The sequence below is a fragment of the Oncorhynchus tshawytscha genome, linkage group LG19 (assembly GCF_018296145.1).
Source record: "Oncorhynchus tshawytscha isolate Ot180627B linkage group LG19, Otsh_v2.0, whole genome shotgun sequence".
Lineage (NCBI taxonomy): Eukaryota > Metazoa > Chordata > Actinopteri > Salmoniformes > Salmonidae > Oncorhynchus > Oncorhynchus tshawytscha.
This window is the reverse complement of record NC_056447.1, coordinates 20744661-20766383: the sequence shown is the minus strand read 5'-3', so window position 1 is coordinate 20766383 and position 21723 is coordinate 20744661. Positions and strand designations below refer to the sequence as shown.

At 42.3% G+C, this 21723-nt stretch overlaps 1 protein-coding gene across 1 annotated transcript in view; it reads right to left on the bottom strand.

Annotated features, from left to right (window-relative positions):
- Window positions 1–8489: 8489 nt before the first annotated feature.
- The window catches only part of LOC112218428 (cytosolic carboxypeptidase 4), a 150022-nt gene continuing 136788 nt past the window's right edge, over window positions 8490–21723 (bottom strand). The window contains exon 24 of the mRNA XM_024379212.2: window positions 8490–9493. Within this exon, the coding sequence (XP_024234980.1) occupies window positions 9211–9493 (283 nt within the window). The 3' untranslated portion in view covers window positions 8490–9210. The remainder of the gene's footprint in view (window positions 9494–21723) is intronic.

The following is a 21723-nucleotide window of genomic DNA, read 5'->3' as shown; positions in this document are numbered from 1 at the left end:
AATTATTGAAGCGACAAAGAGCGATCTGTAGATTTAGGACAATTATTATAGGGATTAGTATAATCATCTGTGTATTACATTGACATAACCAAAGTAGCAAGTGATCACCAAAAATGTGTTATGTCAGCAACATATGAGAAGTGTTGTCTCAGAACAGCCTTTGGAGGATGTGCATGTAAAGTTGACAAGAATAGGAGGGAACGACCAGCAAACTTATTGAGCAACCTAGACTGGATCTGCTTTGACAGCAACAGAGCTGAAATGGGAACACACAACAGCTAAGACAGAATAATGAAGTGACAAGGAAAGAATAGTCAATAATGTGGGCAGTCTGTCTGACCAATGCATTATTCACTACAACGCCTACCTACCTGCAATACATGACCAAAAGTATGTGAACATCTCATTCCAAAATCATGGGCATTAATATGGAGTTGGTCGCCCATTAGCCGCTGTAAAACGCTCTTCTGGGAAGGTTTTCCACTAGATGTTGGAACATTGCTGCGGGGACATGCTTCCATTCAGCCACAAGAGCATTAGTGAGGTTGGCACTGATGTTGGGCGATTAGACCAGGCTCGCAGTCGGCATTCTGAGTTGTTCAATGGAGTTGAGGTCAGGGCTCTGTGCAGGCCAGTCAAGATCTTCCACACCGATCTCGACAAATCATTTCTGTATCGACCTTGCTTTGTGCACGGGGGCATTGCCATGCTGAAACAGGAAAGGGCCTTCCCCAAACTGTTGCCACAAAGTTGGAAGCACAGAATTGTCTAGAATGTCATTGTATGCTATAGTGTTAAGATTTCCCTTCACTGGAACTAAGTGGCATAGCCCGTAACATGAAAAACAGCCCCAGACCATTATTCCTCCTCCACCAAACTTTACAGTTGGCACTATGCATTCGGGCAGGTAGCATTCTCCTGGCATCTGCCAAACCGAGATTTGTCCGTGGGTCTGCCAGATGGCGAAGAGGGATTCATCACTCCAGAGAACGCATTTCCATCGCTCCAGAGTCCAATGGTGGCGAGCTTTACACCACTCCAGCTGACGCTTGGCATTGCACATGGTGATCTTAGGCTTGTGTGCAGCTGCTCGGCCAAGGAAAGCCATTTCATGAAGCTCCCGACGAACTGTTCTTGTGTTGACGTTGCTTCAGAGGCAGTTTGGAACTCGGTAGTGAGTGTTGCCAGTGAGGATTTTTACACACTACGCACTTCAGCACTCGGCGGTCCGATTCTGTAAGCTTGTGTGGCCTATGACGGTGCTACAGTGAAGGTCACTGAGCGCTTCAGTAAGGCCATTCTTCTGCCAATGTTTATCTATGGAGATTTCATGGCTGTGTGCTCGATTTCATGACCTGTCAGCAACCGGTGGGACTGAAATAGCAGAATCCACTAATTTGAAGGGGTGTCCACATACCTTTGTATATATAGTGTACCTTCCCTACCTGTGTACTTCTATTTACTTAGCAGATGTAAGCCATTGCCCTAGGAATTCCAAAAAGAATAAGAGGATACTTTGAGTGATATCTTCCCGTTGAAAATGAAATGTGTTTGTTCGGTAATGAATAAAGCATGTGCTCATCAGAGAAGAAGGTGGGGATGCTGAAAAATACTGAAAGAAACATGAGCCAAACATGAATAATTAAACTAAACCTTGACATGTGAAGTCATTATGTTCTGTTGCAGACTCTTGTATGGCAGTGTGCATGATGTGTTTATGTTAACATGTCTAGAAAATGCCTTGACCTCTCTCTGCCCTGATGCTAGAGTCAGTAGGTTCTGAGGAACATAGTGGTTCTCAAGCAGTTATGTTTTTAAAGTGTTGAAAAGTACCTGCCATATGTAAAACTAACAGAAATGGCTGAACAGACAATAGTTGAGTCCATCGAAAGAGAACACAATTGGCACCAAACAGGGCTGAATAGAAGAATCAATAGGACATTTCTGTGGACAGAAAACTGGCGAGAGAATTGAATTAGTCAAAGTGCATCGACACCCCCAAAAAAACGAACTTGCTTTGCTGAGGGGATTTCTATGTTGCTGATAAGCCCAGCATTGCATTGTCATTAAAAGGTGCTTTTAATTCGTTTGGAGGATTGGACCAATTTCATTTAACCATCAAAAAACACCACACCCACTGCGACACATTTGTTGTCAAAATGCAACCGCTAAAACATATCTGAGACCAAAGTGTTTTTGATATATGTTGTTATGGAACCGTCAATACTGAGCAGATGCATCCAGCACTGATATCAGTCATTGGACAGTAAAGGCTCTGATTAAATCTCAATTACAGATAATCCCTGTGGTGGCTGATAATGGAATTTCAGATGCAGGGAACTTGGCAATCAATGTGGAATGGTCACCATCAGAGAGTTCTGAGAGCTCTTAAAGACATGGAATGAAATTGGATTAGAGCAAACAGTTACAACAATAAATCAGGATAATGAAAACAGGGCCGAGTCAATTTAAGGAAAATGTAATCTCCATTGGCTAATCATGCACCATCCTTATCGTAACATTTCCAATATGGTTGAATACTCACCTGATTTATTGTAGTTGTTTAGGTTAAGCTAAATATTGATTGTTATTAGGTGGGACTTGCGAAGCAAAAGTCCAAACTTTACATCTTCGTCATACTTCTTCTTCTTCTTCTTCTTCTTCACGCTACTCCTCTTACACCATTTAAGCTAAAAATGCCATTAAAACTTTAAAACCTGTGGACCGGTCTGGATTGATTTGCTTATATTTACATTTTTATATACATCTATTTATTTTAAAAAATCAATTTAACCCCTTTTTCTCCCCAATTTCGTGGTGTCCAATTGTTGTAGTACTATTTATATTTTTTGTAAACTTTTACTTTACTTGTCACGTCGTAAGAAGCGGACCAAAGCTTGGTAAGAAGCAGACCAAAGCTTGGTAAGAAGCGGACCGAAGCTTCGTAAGAAGCAGACCAAAGCTTGGTAAGAAGCGGACCGAAGCTTCGTAAGAAGCAGACCAAAGCTTGGTAAGAAGCGGACCGAAGCTTCGTAAGAAGCGGACCAAAGCTTGGTAAGAAGCGGACCGAAGCTTCGTAAGAAGCGGACCAAAGCGCAGCGTGAATGCATCATTTTAATGGATGATGAAAACACAAAGTAAACTGAACAAAACCATAAATGAATAACGACCGTGAAGCTATATACCAAATGTGCTGACACAAACAACTAACATAGACAATCACCACCACCCACAATGACAAAACAGGCTACCTAAATATGGTTCCCAATCAGAGACAACAACTAACACCTGCCTCTGATTGAGAACCATATCAGGCCAAACACAGAAACAGACAAACTAGACATCCAACATAGAATGCCCACTCAGATCACACCCTGACCAAACATAACATAGAAACATACAAAGCAAACTATGGTCAGGGCGTGACATTACTACATTCCTAAAGAAAATAACGCACTTTTTACCCCATACATTTTCCCTGACACCCACATTTTTTCGTTACATTTTGAATGCTTAGCAGGACAGGAACATGGTCCAATTCACCCACTAATCAAGATAACACCCCTGATCCTCCCTACTGCCTCTGATCTGCCTCTGATCTGGTGGACTCACAAAACCCAAATGCTTCTATTTCTATTCAAGTACAGTGCATTCGGAAAGTATTCAGACCCCTTGACTTTTTACATATATTTTTTAAAACTCTACAGCCTTATTTAAACATGGATTAAATTGGGGGGTTTTCCGCCTTTCCGCCAATCTATGCACAATAGCTCATAATGACAAAAAAACACGTTTTTAGAAATGTTTGCAAATTTATAAAAAAATTTAAAAAACGAAAATATCACATTTACATAAGTATTCAGACCCTTAACTCAGTACTTTGTTGAAACACCTTTTTCAGTGATTACAGCCTTGAGTCTTCTTGGATATGCTTCTTGGACAAGCTTGGCACACCTGTATTTGAGGAGTTTCTCCCATTCTTCTCTGCAGATTCTCTCAAGCTATGTCATATTGGATAGGAAGCGTTGCTGCACAGCTATTTTTAGGTCTCTGCTGCAGAGATGGTTGTCCTTCTGGAAGGTTCTCCAATCTTCACAGAGGAACTCTAGAGCTCTGTCAGAGTGACCATCAGGTTCTTGGTCACCTCCCTGACCAAAGCAAATCCCCCCTGATTGCTCAGTTTGGCCTGGTGGCCTACTCTAGTGGTTGGTGGTTCCAAACTTCTTCCGCTTAAGAATGATGGAGGCCACAGTGTCCTTGGGGACCTTCAATGCTGCAGACATTTTATTGGGCAAATGCACACTGAATTACAACAGGTGTAGATTATACTGTGAAATGCTTACTTACGAGCATGTTCCCAACAATGCAAAAAAATAAAAAATTGCTAAATAAAAAAGGAGATAGTAACACAATAAAAATAGTAACGAGGCTATAATGTGCAGGAGTACGAGGTAGTTGAGGTAATTGAGTTAGTACAGTAAATTCATGTACATATGGTAAATGTGACTAGGCAATTGGGAATATATAATGAACAGAGTAGCAGCAGCATATAGCATATAGCATTCCTAGGCCGTCATTGAAAATAAGAATTTGTTCTTAACTGACTTGCCTAGTTAAATAAAGGTCAAATAAAAAAATATGTGAGGTTTGAAAGTGTGTCTATATGTAAGTGTGTGCCGTCAATATGCATGTGTGTGTGTGTGTGTGTGTGTGTGTGTGTGTGTGTGTGTGTGTGTGTGTGTGTGTGTGTGTGTGTGTGTGTGTGTGTGTGTGGGTGGGTGTGTGTGGGTAAAGTCAAGTGAGTGTGCATAGAGTCAGTGCAAAGAATATAGATAAATAAATACAATATAAAGGGGGTCAGTTTCAATAGTCCGGGCAGCCATTTGATTAATGTGGTGATTTGGTGTAGCAGGCCAGTGGGAAAGTCTCCAACTCAATCAGTCATGATCAACAAATTGAGATACAGAGAAACAATGATATTGGGCAGACACACAGTTCCCTCTCTGCAGGCTGCAGATCGAAGAATATGCTTTTATTTCTCTAACAGTATCTATTAACTAATTCACTGGCATGTTCCTCAGATTCTAACCTTTGTAAAGCAATCCAAGTCTGTTTGCTTCAGAAATATTCCACATTGATATGAAGTAGAGAACTAATTCAGATATTAGAATGAAGTATGTATTTTTATTGATGAGTGCACTATTGTGGAAGATCAATCAATATTTGTTATTTTATCAGGTAAGTTGAGTGAGAACACATTCCCATCTAGGGACTGACCAGGAATAAACCCTGCTAGCTTCAGAAGCAAGCCAGCAGTGGGATGCAGGGTGGTATGCTGCTGGCTAAGCCATGATGTAACAACTCATGAATACTCTACAAATGTTCTGCAATTACGTATTTTCAACAAAAGAGCATGCACTTATCATGAGCAATTCCCTGATAGTACAACATGGAGAAAAATCTAGAATAACGCATGAAGCAGAAACCAAATCTCACATGTACTAGTGTTGCACCCTTATGAAAGCCATTGACCTGGATTACTCAACATTCATCTGCAAAAAATGCATAAAATATCAATCTTAACCGCTGAAGACTGAAGATGTGGAAGAGGGCATCTCCAAAGCAAATAATTAGTCTAATGTAATGTCATAGACATGATCATATGCAGTTGAAGTCGGATGTTTACATACACTTCGGTTGGAGTCATTAAAACTTGTTTTTCAACCACTCCACAAATTTCTTGTTAACAAACTATAGTTTTTGCAAGTCGGTTAGGACATCTACTTTGTGCATGACACAAGTCATTTTTCCAACAATTGTTAACAGACAGATTATTTCACTTATAATTCACTGTAGGTCACAAGTTTACATACACTAAGTTGACTGTGCCTTTAAACAGCTTGGAAAATTCCAGAAAATTATACCAAGGCTTTAGAAGCTTCTGATAGGCTAATTTACAATTGGAGGTGTACCTGTGGATGTATTTCAAGGCCTATCTTCAAACTCAGTGCCTCTATGCTTAGCATCATGGGAAAATCAAAAGAAATCAGCCAAGACCTCAGAAAAAAAATTGTAGACCTCCACAAGTCTGGTTCATCCTTGGGAGCAATTTCCAAATCGCTGATGGTACCACGTTCATCTTTATAAACAGTAGTATGCAAGTATAAACACCATGGGACCACACAGCCGTCATACCTCTCAGGAAGGAGACGCATTCTGTCTCCTAGAGATGAACGTATTTTGGTGCGAAAAGTGCAAATCAATCCCAGAACAACAGCAAAGGACCTTGTGACGATGATGGAGGAAACAGGTACAAAAGTATCTATATCCACATTAAAAAGAGTCCTATATTGACATAACCTGAAAGGCCGCTCAGCGAGAAAGAAGCCACAAAACCGCCATAAAAAAGCCAGACTACAATTTTGTGGGCAGAACTGAAAAAGCGTGTGCGAGCTAGGAGGCCTACAAACCTGATTCAGTTACACCAGCTCTGTCAGGAGGAATGGACCAAAATTCACCCAACTTATTGTGGGAAGCTTGTGGAAGGCAACCCGAAACGTTTGACCCAAGTTAAACAATTTAAAGGCAATGCTACCAAATACTAATTGAGTGTATGTAAACTTCTGACCCACTGGGAATGTGAAGAAAGAAATAAAAGCTGAAATAAATCATTGTCTCTACTATTATTCTGACATTTCACATTCTTAAAATAAAGGGGTGATCCTAACTGACCTAAGACAGGGAATTTTTACTGGGATTAAATGTCAGGAATTGTGAAAACTGAGTTTAAATGTAGTTGGCTAAGGTGTATGTAAATTTCCGACTTCAACTGTAGCTTTGAAGGCCTCTCTACAGGGCTTCCCTATACAGAGGGCAGGCGGTGCCTGGGACGTAATGGTGGACTGAATCAGCTATGAAGAGTCAGGCAGTGCTGGAATGAAACACTAATTAAGAAATGCAGTCGTGTGTGCAGGCGGAACTAGTCCTAGCTCTGCTCGTAGCATGCCAATGAAGGCTGGCTTACCTCTCTGTGATCAGGTAGCTCACCAGGATCTAATTAGACCATCTATCTGCAAAGGGAATGAGATTACAGGACAGTGCTGGGCACTGCGCTGCATTCGTTACGTGTCGCAGTAAAGGCAGGCGTGTAGGTCATAGCTAAGTCATTACGTCTATTCAAATTGATCAAACTCTGACACAGCGTATTAATAGAACAATAAAAAAAGACGACATCAAGCAGATAGCTGCCTATAGTGTTATATTCTGTAGCCGATCCACTGGAGACTGTTTTTATGAGACTAACGACCAGAAAACCACTTCATGGTAGACGGATGAATTACTGTATTTATCAGTATCTTTTCACAGTTTATCTCGTCTCCAAATGGCCATATTCAACGTTTAATCCACTCTTATGCTAACGTACTGTCAGATGCCTCAGGTCATCCAACAAAACTAACACCCAGGATGCAATGAAGATTCTGACTGGTTCAGCCAAGAAACGCTGGCGAAGCGCTGACATTCATCATGCCAGTCATTTCCTATAACCTACTGGACAGTACCACATCTTCTCACCTGGAAATTGATATGCTGCAGGAGAGTTGATGATCAGAGCCAAGGAAATGTATATGCTGCAGGAGAGTTGATGATCAGAGCCAAGGAAATTGTGTTTTCATGTTTTTTTCTAACAAAAGGGTGGACTTTTCAAGACTGCAATATGTGTCAACAGTTAAGCACAGCTGCAACTATCAGTGTACTCCATGTGATGAATAGCAATATATTATATAATCTAGCTATAATGGCTACAGCCTTGGGGGGGTCAACAGTAACAATGAACCATCAACCTTCAGGGCCCCAATGTCAGTGTGCAGGTCTGCCCATTGAGTCTGTAGTGATAGGATTAGCTAAGAGCCTACAGGGCCACACTGCAAGTAGCCCAATGTCATTGTGAGAGAGCCTGACAGCCTCTGGCTTTGTCCCAGATGGCACCCTATTCGCTATTTAGTGCACTACTTTTTATCAGGGCCCTTGTCAAAGGTACTGCACTAAATAGGGAATAGGGTGCCATTTGGGATGAAGCCTCTGATTCCTCTGCTCCTCGGGACACACTGAAAGGATCCTCACAATGCCAAGGAAGCCAGGCCAGCCAAAATAAGACAAATCTATCAGTCTGCCTGGAATAATGCAGTGTGTGGCAAGGCCAGTGAGCCGCTGTGGAGGTCAGTGTTCCTGTTGGCTTCCTGTCTGTGGGAGACGGCTGAGCAGATCTGGATTGGAATCTCTGATGCAGGGCGGTGGAAACGTGAACCCTCCCATGGATCACCGTTCCTTCTCTTTTGGTGGCTGTGTGACACACTTCACAGTTTCCTCAAAGGTTTTCTTCTTACATTGTATTTTTCCAACAGAACTGAGCGGTAGGACCGTAGGACCCGACTACTTGGCTGTGATGGCGTGTACAGTACAATATCAAGTAATACACAAGGAACGACTGATTCAATAAAAGTCTATTTTATTGTAGTGCTCTTCGGCTCCAACATATTTAAGAGGAAGGAGAATGGAACATGTATAACGAACAGTTACTACTCAATACTATCGTCTTTAGACATTATGAAAACGGTCAACTAGCAAAATGTGTTTAGTTATACAAATACTTCATATTTATATAATTTCAAAAAATATAAATATATTTTCCCCCAAAGTAACTACAGTTTGCTGGTTAGCACTATGTAAATGCATTGCAGGTTATGAATGTTAAAAAATATAACAATGCTTATGGTGGCCTGTAATTTTGGAACTTAGATCATACTGCATGTAAATAATAGGTAAACATTGTGACAGCCCCACCCTATTTCTGATGTATTTGATACATTTACTATACACAAATAATATAAATATAATCTCATATAATATAATACTGTCTAGTACCCTACTTCACCCATATACCCATTTACAGTAGGCTCTCTGTGGAGAATATGGCCTCAACAAGCCCACGTCATGCCGGACTGTCCTTCACATGCATCTCATACAAAGGCATATACAAATCATACAAAGCCATTGTCCACTATTCTACTGCTATAGTTTATATATCCACTGTTCTGAAAGCCCAAGGGAAATAGCCACTAACTTAGCAACCATATACATTAGAATTTCCATAATCAAATGCATTATTAAAAAAAGGAAATAAGTGCTTTGGGGGAATGTCCTTGTGAGACCTTAGCTCAGATATTGTCCATTAGAAATGTTCATCCCATTGCATGGGCTCCTCTTGATGTTCAGAGTCTCTTGGCCTATCAAGTGAGGATAGAGGCGGGACTTCATTGAGCGTCGTCGACTGTTCCCGGTTGTCTGGTGCTCTTCCTCATCATCTTCCTCCTCCTCAGCGCTGGATGTGTTGCCATTGACCTCAGAGTCCAGATCATTTCTGTTGGGCTCGGGGAAGCTGTCATTCAGGTACTCAATTTCCTCTACACAAGGTGGCTCATCATCCTCGAAGCAGCTGGAGAGAGGAGAGGAGAGGAGAGGAGAGGAGAGGAGAGGAGAGGAGAGGAGAGGAGAGGAGAGGAGAGGAGAGGAGAGGAGAGGAGAGGAGAGGAGAGGAGAGGAGAGGAGAGGAGACAGAGGAGAGCAGATGAAAGGTGAGCAGAGGAGAACAGAGGAGAGGAGAGAGAGAGGAGAACAGAGGAGAACAGAGGAGAACAGAGGAGAGGAGAGAACAGAGAACAGAGGAGAGGAGAACAAAGGAGAGGAGAGGAGAACAGAGGAGAGAGGAGAGGAGAACAGAGGAGAGGAGAGGAGAACAGAGGAGAGAGGGAGAGGAGAGGAGAGGAGAGGAGAGGAGAGGAGAGGAGAGGAGAGGAGAGAGGAGAGGAGAGAACAGAGGAGAAGAGAGGAGAGAGAAGAGAGGAAGAGAGGAGAGAGGAGAGGAGAGGAGAGGAGAGGAGAGGAGAGGAGAGGAGAGGAGAGGAGAGGAGAGGAGAGGAGAGGAGAGGAGAGGAGAGGAGAGGAGAGAGGAGAGGAGAGAGAGAGGAGAGGAGAGGAGAGGAGAGGAGAGGAGAGGAGACAGTCAGTTAACCAAGGAAATGGATGTCTTAATGAAGGGAGTGGAGCAGAGTACAGTAAATCAATAACTACCGTTTTGGTGATTAACACCACCAAAAGCTTCCATACATTTCCATCTCCTCTTACACACTGTGACATGTCAGTTCTACCACCTTGCTTCACAGCACAGTCATAGTTCCCCAGTCATTTCCAGTGAGCCTGAGCTCATTGACATCCTTGGCATGAGCCACAGACTCAGGCTGTAACTCATTCATATCCTTAGAGGGGTTATTACAGACAGAAGCAGGATCTGAGTACTGCAAAGCGAGCATACACTGTAGTAAATGCTGGGTTTGGATTGGATGTGTTATCATTGAGATGTCTGATTAGACAACACAATATGTAGTGTCGGGAAAAACGCCACTACTTCCTCAATATCAGAAACGTTGTGTCCAAAAGCCACATTAGTGTAATGCTGTTTGAGATTATGCTAGTTGCAATGCAAGCTGAGGTCATGCTGCTGGATTGGTGTCTGTGTGTCAGTGGAAGTTCCTCAGAGGAGGTAGAGGAGGACCATCCTACTCAGTGATTTCAGAAAAATAAAATAGTGAAACATAGATAAAACTATACTACACTCAATCACTTTTTATAGCTACTGTTTACAGGCCTCCTGGGCCATATACAGCGTTCCTCATTGAGTTCCCTGAATTCCTATCGGACCTTGTAGTCATAGCAGATAATATTCTAATCTTTGGTGACTTTAATATTCACATGGAAAAGTCCACAGACCCACTCCAAAAGGCTTTCGGAGCCATCATCGACTCAGTGGGTTTTGTCCAACATGTCTCTGGACCCACTCACTGTCACAGTCATACTCTGGACCAAATTTTGTCCCATGGAATAAATGTTGTGGATCTTAATGTTTTTCCTCATAATCCTGGACTATCGGACCATCATTTTATTACGTTTGCAATTGCAACAAATAATCTGCTCAGAGCCCAACCAAGGAACATCAAAAGTTGTGCTATAAATTGACAGACAACACAAAGATTCCTTGATGTCCTTCCAGATTCCCTCTGTCTACCCAAGGACGCCAGAGGACAAAAATCAGTTAACCACCTAACTGAGGAACTCAATTTAACCTTGCGCAATACCCAAGATGCAGTTGCACCCCTAAACACTAAAAACATTTCTCATAAGAAACTAGCTCCCTGGTACACAGAAAATACCCGAGCTCTGAAGCAAGCTTCCAGAAAATTGGAACGGAAATGGCGCCACACCAAACTGGAAGTCTTCCGACTAGCTTGGAAAGACAGTACCGTGCAGTACCGTAGAGCCCTTACTGCTGCTCTATCATCCTATTTTTCTAACTTAATTGAGGAAAATAAGAACAATCCGAAATTCCTTTTTGATACTGTCGCAAAGCTAACTAAAAAGCAGCATTCCCCAAGAGAGGATGGCTTTCACTTCAGCAGTGATAAATTCATGAACTTCTTTGATGAAAAGATCATGATTATTAGAAAGCAAATTACGGACTCCTCTTTAAATCTGCATATTCCTTCAAAGCTCAGTTGTCCTGAGTCTGCACAACTCTGCCAGGACCTAGGATCAAGAGAGACGCTCAAGTGTTTTAGTACTATATCTCTTGACACAATGATGAAAATAATCATGGCCTCTAAACCTTCAAGCTGCATACTGCATCCTATTCCAACTAAACTACTGAAAGAGCTGCTTCCTGTGCTTGGCCCTCCTATGTTGAACATAATAAACGGCTCTCTATCCACCGGATGTGTACCAAACTCACTAAAAGTGGCAGTAATAAAGCCTCTCTTGAAAAAGCCAAACCTTGACCAAGAAAATATAAAAAACTATCGGCCTATATCGAATCTTCCATTCCTCTCCAAAATTTTAGAAAAGGCTGTTGCGCAGCAACTCACTAGCTTCCTGAAGACAAACAATGTATACGAAATGCTTCAGTCTGGTATTAGTCCCCATCATAGCACTGAGACTGCACTTGTGAAGGTGGTAAAATGACCTTTTAATGGCATCAGACCGAGGCTCTGCATCTGTCCTCGTGCTCCTAGACCTTAGTGCTGCTTTTGATACCATCGATCACCACATTCTTTTGGAGAGATTGGAAACCCAAATTGGTCTACACGGACTAGTTCTGGCCTGGTTTAGATCTTATCTGTCGGAAAGATATCAGTTTGTCTCTGTGAATGGTTTGTCCTCTGACAAATCAACTGTAAATTTCGGTGTTCCTCAAGGTTCCGTTTTAGGACCACTATTGTTTTCACTATATATTTCACCTCTTGGGGATGTCATTCGAAAACATAATGTTAACTTTCACTGCTATGCAGATGACACACAGCTATACATTTCAATGAAACATGGTGAAGCCCCAAAATTGCCCTCGCTAGAGGCATGTGTTTCAGACATAAGGAAGTGGATGGCTGCAAACGTTCTACTTTTAAACTCGGACAAAACAGAGATGCTTGTTCTAGGTCCCAAGAAACAAAGAGATCTTCTGTTGAATCTGACAATTAATCTTAATGGTTGTACAGTCGTCTCAAATAAAACTGTGAAGGACCTCGGCGTTACTCTGGACCCTGATCTCTCTTTTGAAGAACATATCAAGACCATTTCAAGGACCGCTTTTTTCCATCTACGTAACACTGCAAAAATCAGAAACTTTCTGTCCAAAAATGATGCAGAAAAATTAATCAATGCTTTTGTCACTTCTAGGTTAGACGACTGCAATGCTCTACTTTCCGGCTACCCGGATAAAGCACTAAATAAACTTCAGTTAGTGCTAAATACGGCTGCTAGTATCCTGACTAGAACCAAAAAATGTGATCATATTACTCCAGTGCTAGCCTCCCTACACTGGCTTCCTGTCAAGGCAAGGGCTGATTTCAAGGTTTTACTGCTAACCTACAAAGCATTACATGGGCTTGCTCCTACCTATCTCTCTGATTTGGTCCTGCCGTACATACCTACACGTACACTACTGTCACAAGACGCAGGCCTCCTAATTGTCCCTAGAATTTCTAAGCAAACAGCGGGAGGCAGGGCTTTCTCCTATAGAGCTCCATTTTTATGGAATGGTCTGCCTACCCATGTAAGAGACGCAAACTTGGTCTCAACCTTTAAGTCTTTACTGAAGACTCATCTCTTCAGTGGGTCATATGATTGAGTGTAGTCTGGCCCAGGAATGGGGAGGTGAATGGAAAGGCTCTGGAGCAACGAAACGCCCTTGCTGTCTCTGCCTGGCCGGTTCCCCTCTTTCCACTGGGATTCTCTGCCTCTAACCCTATTACAGGGGCTGAGTCACTGGCTTACTGGGGCTCTTTCATACCGTCCCAGGGAGGGGTGCGTCACTTGAGTGGGTTGAGTCACTGATGTGATCTTCCTGTCTGGGTTGGCGCCCCCCCTTGGGTTGTGCCGTGGCGGAGATCTTTGTGGACTATACTCGGCCTTGTCTCAGGATGGTAAGTTGGTGGTTGACCACCCTCTAGTGGTGTGGGGGCTGTGCTTTGGCAAAGTGGGTGTTATTATATCCTTCCTGTTTGGCCCTGTCTGGGGGTATCCTCGGATGGGGCCACAGTGTCTCCTGACCCCTCCTGTCTCAGCCTCCAGTATTTATACTGCAGTAGTTTATGTGTCGGGGGGCTAGAGTCAGTTTGTTATATCTGGAGTACTTCTCCTGTCCTATTCAGTGTCATGTGTGAATTTAAGTGTGCTCTCTCTAATTCTCTCTTTCTCTCTTTCTTTCTCTCTCTTGCAGGACCTGAGCCCTAGGACCATGCCTCAGGACTACCTGACATGATGACTCCTTGCTGTCCCCAGTCAACCTGGCTGTGCTGCTGCTCCAGTTTCAACTGTTCTGCCTTATTATTATTGGACCATGCTGGTCATTTATGAACATTTGAACATCTTGGCCATGTTCTGTTATTATCTCCACCCGGCACAGCCAGAAGAGGACTGGCCACCCCTCATAGCCTGGTTCCTCTCTAGGTTTCTTCCTAGGTTTTGGCCTTTCTAGGGAGTTTTTCCTCGCCACCGTGCTTCTACACCTGCATTGCTTGCTGTTTGGGGTTTTAAGCTGGGTTTCTGTACAGCACTTTGAGATATCAGCTGATGTATGAAGGGCTATATAAATAAATTTGATTTGATTTTGATTTGATTTACTATCTTCACATACCGCCAAATAACTGATTAGAACACATTTTTGCAATGAAGGTCTAGAGTAGCCACAACAGCACCCTCCAGGGCAGCACCATGATGTAGCCGTCTCCTCTGGGTACATTGACTTCAATACAAAACCCAGGAGGCTCGTGGATCTCACCCCTTTCCATAGACTTACAGAGTAATTATCACAGTAATTATCCGTACGACATCCTCCAACCTATCAGAGCTCTTGCAGTATGAACTAACATCTTGTCCATCCAATCAAATGATCAGATAATTAATCTAGTACTGAAAGCATAAGCTACAGCTAGGTAGCACTGCAGTGCATAAAGTGTGGTGAGTAGTTGGCTCAAAGGGAGAGAAGAGTTTGGAACAAATTAATTTCTTCCAAAAATTAGGGAGAAGCAGCAGAGAGAGAGAGAGAGAGAATCATTTGAAAGAATTTGAAAATGTGCAGTTTTGGCAGCCAAATATGTGTCCGCCTGCCACAACCTGAGGGACAGCCAGTGAGAAGTGCAAAGTAATGTCGATAATATTTCCCGTTATGTTTTGTCTTTCATACTCTGTCATGTGTCTTCTCAGTCATATTGACACTGGTCTACTACCATTGCTTTAATGTGTTGTTGTTCTGATTAATATTGTTGTTGTTAATGTTAATCCCATGTCCACTACTACTATTATTATTGCTGTTGGTCCCACCATTTATATATATATAAATATACAGTATATATATTTTATATAAATATATATTTTTCTATATGTATAATTTGACAATGTAAGTAATAATGAACTTGCCATGTCAATAAAGTCAATTGAATTGAATTGAGAGAGGGAGGAAGAGAGAGAGAGAGAGAGAGAGAGAGAGAGAGAAATCCATATCAGGGGATATCTTTTCATGACGTTGACGTTGAAGTTTTTAATATTCTACAAAATATTTAGAGTTTTGTGGATATGCACCATATCGTGACAAATTCTGAATCCAATTGCATCTTGTGGACATACAGTATGTGATATTGGAATAACTTTGAATATCACACATGGACATTTCCTGTGTCCGGATTAGGACTCATTCAATATGCTGAGATATATGACATCCTATTTTCTCTCATCATGTTGACAAATACTGACTGTATAGGTCGCATATCTGTGTTTTCTCAGCACATTCAAGATATGAAGCGATATTGTTTCCAGATATGCTTCTCTTGGCTGAGGTCCATATCCTGATCTTGATATGCTTTTTGATGTGCTGAAAATAAGGACTATTTCTGATGGAGTTCTGAGTTTTCAGCACATTATCAATAATTTGACAAACATGAAATCCATATTTTTCTTTCATGCACAAATAAATTCTCGATTCCCTCTGGCTATCAAACATTGTATGGCTGGATATAGACTCCTTAGATATCCTGAGATAGGCCTATGTGGACATCTTGTTTTCTTTATAAGATTACAAGTACTGACAGTTGGCCTACATAAACTCAGCAAAAAAAGAAACGTCCCCTTTTCAGGACCCTGTCTTTCAAAGATAATTAGTCAAATCCAAATAACTTCACAGATCTTCATTGGGTTTAACACCGTTTCCCAAGCCTGTTCAATGAACCATAAATAATAAATTGACATGCACCTGTGGAACAATTGTTAAGACACTAACAGCTTACAGACGGTAGGTAATTAAGGTCACAGTTATGAAAACTTAGGACACTAAAGAGGCCTTTCTACTGACTCTGGAAAATACCAAAAGAAAGATGCCCAGGGTTCTTGATCATCTACATGAATGTGCCTTAGGCATGCTGCAAGGAGGCATGAGGACTGCAAATGTGGCCAGGGCAATAAATTGCAATGTCCGTACTGTGAGACGCCTAAAACAGCGCTACAGGGAGACAGGACAGACAGCTGATCATCCTCGTAGTGGCAGACCATGTGTAACAACACCTGCACAGGATCGGTACATCCGAACATCACACCTGCGGGACAGGTATAGGATGGCAACAACAACTGCCCAAGTTACACCAGGAATGCACAATCCCTCCATCAGTGCTCAGACTGTCCGCAATAGGCTGACAGAGGCTGGACTGAGGGCCTGTAGGCCTATTGTAAGGCAGGTCCTCACCAGACATCATCGGCAACAACATCGTCTATGGGCACAAACCCACCGTTGCTGGACCAGACAGGACTGGCAAAAAGTGCTCTTCACTGACGAGTCGCAGTTTTGTCTCACCAGGGGTGATGGTCGGAATCGAGTTTATCGGAATCGAGTTTATCATTACACTGAGGCCAGTAGTCTGGAGCGGGATCAATTTGGAGGTGGAGGGTTCGTCATGGTTTGGGGCGGTGTGTCACAGCATCACTGGACTGAGCTTGTTGTCATTGCAGGCAATCTCAATGCTGTGCTTTACAGGGACAACATCCTTCTCCCTCATGTGGTACCCATTCTGCAGGCTTATCCTGACCCTCCAGCATGACAATGCCACCAGCCATACTGCTCGTTCTGTATGTGATTTCCTGCAAGACAGGAATGTCAGTGTTCTGCCATGGCCAGCGAAGAGCCCGGATCTCAATTCCATTGAGCACGTCTGGGACCTGTTGGATCGAAGGGTGAGGGCTAGGGCCAGGGCCATTCCCCCCAGAAATGTCTGGGAACTTGCATGTGCCTTGGTGGAAGAGTGGGGTAACATCTCATAGCAAGTGCGGGCAAATCTGGTGCAGTCCATGAGGAGGAGACACACTGCAGTACTTAATGCAGCTGGTGGCCACACCAGATACTGACTGTTGCTTTTGATTTTTACCCCCCTTTGTTCAGGGACATATTATTCCATTTCTGTTAGTCACATGTCTGTGGAACTTCTTCAGTTTATGTCTCAGTTGTTGAATCTTGTTATGTTCATACAAATATTTACACATGCTTAAGTTTGCTGAAAATAAACGCAGTTGACAGTGAGAGGACGTTTATTTTTTTGCTGAGTTTAGTAAATCTTCTCAGCACATACAATGCATATGCTCTTGACTAAGGTCCATATCAGGATCTTGATATACATTTTGATATTCTAAATAAGGACAAATCCTGATGCTTTTTTGAGTTTTGAGGCTAGCTAAATAATTTGACAAATATTTAATCCATATCATTCTTTCAGACACTAGCTATACTTTCAGTATTCCCTCCGGATAAAGTTGCACACAAACCAAAAGCTAAAAGCACTGTAACTGATAGAATTGCAATAAGAATCACACATTTTCTGTTTTGAATTTGGGCACCACAAATGAGTGTGCAAATGGTGTGTGCTCAAATTGACAACTGGAGAAACAAAGAAGTGAGAAGCTGTTCAGAAATTATCTCAAAGAATTGACCTCTAAAGTGAGCAACTAATTTGATATATTTTAGTAACTAGATTGAAGAATGTTAAATAAATCCAGTAAGGCTAGTTAATTAGCTAACTAGCTAACCTTGATAGGGGGGGGGGGTAGCCTAGCTAGCTAATAAATAATGAAATTGCCTTCCCTTCAGGATTTTTTTTTTACCCCCAAGGAGACCTTTAAACATGTCTAGGCATATTTTGTATTCCTGATTAATATAAGCTAACTCCTTTATAGCTTGGCTAGCTAGCTTATTCTAGTTAGTTTTCTTATCATGAATGAAGCAGGTAGAGTAGCTACACTATATATACAAAAGTGTATGGACACCCCTTAAAATTAGTGGCTTTTTCAGCCACACGTGTTGCTGACAGGTGTACAAAATTGAGCACACAGCCTTGCGATCTCCACAGGTAAAATAATATGGGGGGCTGGACATTTCATGATTTGGATTCAGCCCATTTTTATCAGAATTACAAGGATTAATATTACATATCATGTAAGGATATCTATTGAAAGTATATCTTTTTTTTATATATGATTAGGTGATGACTACAGATATGATGCATTTCTGAATATATGCCTAAGTATAAAGGCTTAGATAATACACCTGCTCGTTGAATATCTACACCTGCTCGTTGAATATCTCATTCCAAAATCATGGGCATTAATATGGAGTTGGTCCCCCTTTGCTACTATAACAGCCTCCACTCTTCTGGGAAGGCTTTCCACTAGATGTTGGAGCATTGCTGTGGGGACTTGCTATAGCAGTAGGGGGGACTAAGGGGGGGGACCTAACTCCATATTAGTGTCAGATATCTGGAAACATATCGATAAATATATTCCCTGATGTTGACCTTTTTCGCAGTGTTTGTTGTATTTTTTTCTTCTTAATTTACCTTTCACTTACCTAGCTAATGCAGCTAATTTAGCCTACTCAATAACCTGACCCAAATAGAGAGGAATGCTATTTATGTTAGTTAGCTTGCTAAGGCTATCCAACACTACAACTCTTTCAAATCAAGGTAATCTTTCGAATTTATACATTTATTGCCACCGTGGATCACCGGTGTAACAGCTAAACTGTTTACTGTAAACTGTACTGTGTGATTGCACACATGGATTGGATTGTGGGATTACTAATGTGCTAGTTCTAGTTTGTTGGCTATAATGTTAATATGGTGACAACGATGTCGGCTGTGTAGCGGTTAGCGGTTATGATATGAAGGTTTGGCTTGGAGAGGTTGGCGCCTGGTCACAGACAGCTGTTGGTTAGAGGAGGAGAGCACATAGAATTTTACAATGAGCGAAGGGATGATTCAGTATGTGGCTGCTGAAAGTAAACTGTGTGTGCCGGTGATCAGGGGTGTATTAATTTAGCTAATTCTGTTGCAAAATGTTTCTTAAGCGGAAGCAAACATTGAACTCTGTGTTTGGGTGTTCAGGGGTATATTCATTTGGCTGATTCTGTTGCAAAATGTTTCTTAAATGGAAGCAAACAGAATGAAACAGGGAGGAACCTACCTGAATTTGTCCAATAGAAACTAATGATTAATCAAATTAAACCAAACAAAATCGTATTTTATTTGATCGAATCAAATTGTATTCATCACATGCGCCAAATACAACAGGCGTAGACTTTACCATGAAATGCTTACTTATGAGCTCTTTCCCAACAATGCAGAGTTAAAAAGTAAGAACATTTGCAAATAAATATAGAAAATAGTATCACAATAAATATCAATAACGAGGCTATATACAAGGAGTACCGTAGAGAGTCAGTGCAAAAAAGGGTAAATGCAAATAGTCCGTGTAGCCATTTGATTAACTGTTCAGCAGTCTTATGGCTTGTGGGTAGAAGCTGTTCAGGAGCCTTTTAGTCCCAGACTTTCCACTCCTGTACCGCTTGTTGTGTGGTAGCAGAGTGAACTGTCTATGGCTTGGTGGGTTGGGTCTATGACCATTTTCAGGGCCTTCCTCTGACACCTACTGGTATAGAGTTCTGGATGGCAGGGAGCCTCGCCCCAGTGATGTACTGGGCCTCCCACATCACCCTCTGTAGCGCCTTGCAGTCTGATGCCAAGTAGTTTCCATACCAAGCGGTGATGCAGCAAGTCAATATGCTCTCAATGGTACAGCTGTAGAACCTTTTGAGGATATGAAGGCCCATGCCAAACATTTTCAGCCTCCTGAGGGGGAAAGGTGTGTTGTCGTATCTCACTCACAACTAAGTTGGTGTGTTTGGACCATGGTAATTCCTTAGTAATGTGGAAACCGATGAACTTGAAGCTCTCAACCCGCTCCACTATAACCCTGTCGATGTGGATGGGGGCGTGCTTGGCCATTCTTTTCCTGTAATCCACAACCAGCTCCTTTGTCTTGTTGATGTTGTGGGAGAGATTTTTGTCTTGGCACCACACTGCCAGGTCACTGACTTCCTCCCGATAGGTTGTGTCAGCCTCGTCGTCGGTGATCAGGCCTACCACCGTCGTGTCATCAGCAAATGTATTAATGATGGTGTTGGAGTTGTGTGCGGCCACGCAGTCGTGGGTGAACAGGGAGTACAGGAGGGGACAAAGCATGCACTCCAGTTGCAGAGGGAGGTGTTTAGTCCTGAGTTTAGGATGAGCTTGGAGGGCACTATGGTGTTGAAAGCTATGCTGTACTCAATGAACAGCACTCTCACATAGTTGTTCCTTTTGTCCAGGTGGGAGAGTGCAGTGGGAAGTGCAATAGCGTCACCTGTGGATCTATTGAGGCAGTATGCAAATTGGAGTGGGTCCAGGATGTCTGGGATGTTGGTGTTGATATGGCCATGACCAGCCTTTCAAAGCATTTCACGACTACAGATGTGACTGTCACAGATGTAGCTACACCTCAGATCAGCTAGATGCAGGCAAGAGTCACCTTCAGTACTCCAATATGTCTCTCGACCTGTGCACCTACATTATAAACTTTCATTCATAGGCTAGGTTGTAGCAACCTCATGATGGGTATAGGGCAAATTTGAGTATCATGTAGTAGCCTAAACCTATCAATGTTACATTGAACTGGGTGAATGGAATATGAATGATAGTCATCCAATATGCTGTAATAGAAATACGGCCATGCTCATAAAATACAATTTTAAAAACATCCTCCCTTATCTTGAATGGAACAACCTGCTACTGCTGTGAATGTAAACAACATTACCTGTCAAGTTATTCCCATTTTGAAATGCCCACATTAATGCATGCAGAAGCCCATGGTAATCGCTAATGCATAGGCAAATTGTGTTGGCAAAAGTGTGTGTGCAGGCAAATTGTCATTTCTGTGCCGGTTGTAAAGGTGCCAATTGACTCCACCAGCAGTTCAGATGTGTGAAGGATGCTGTGACCTTCAGATAGCCCAACCCTTGATTGACAGCAAACATAAAGCCCTTCTACACTAATCAGATTAGAACACACTGGGATCCACTGGGGACGAGGATGTGACAGGCACACTGATTTACACCTTCTCCACACACTCACCTCTTTATGTGCGTGCATGTGAGTGTGTGTGTTTGTCTGTCTGAGTGCTTGTCTAGTTCTGCTCTGAATGAGAATTAAATAGAAGATAACATATGGTACTGTGATGAGAGGGGCTGTCTGCTTCTCCTAACAGAAAGCAGGATGATTTTTGGTGTGTGGGGGGGGGGGATAATTTCTATTTTCCAAGAGGGCATCAAGAGTGGCAGGGGACCTATGCTTTTAAAACCTGCCGCTTTGAAAAGTAACACTACAATTTTGGAGTTCCGTGGTTGCCATGGCACCGTGAGGTCGCCTTGGCAGAGACCTCCTGTATATTTTATAGATAGCCAAGTGTGTATAGATCTGGTCTGGATTGCATCTATTTGTTTAATTCCCGTGAATTAATGGCAAATCAGCTTTCTCACGATAGCTAGCTATCTAGTGAATTTTGATTCTAATACACCAATCTATTTTGGGCGGGGGGGGTTCTACTACAATGAGGAGGACTATAATGCATGGTGAGCTAGCATTTGCGATTTCATCGGTCAGGAGGTTTGATCAAGCCATGTGGTTCCTTATTGCATAGAAGTTATTTAGCTCGTCTGGTAGGCTCGTGTCACTGGGCAGCTCTCGGCTGTGCTTCCCTTTGTAGTCTGTAATA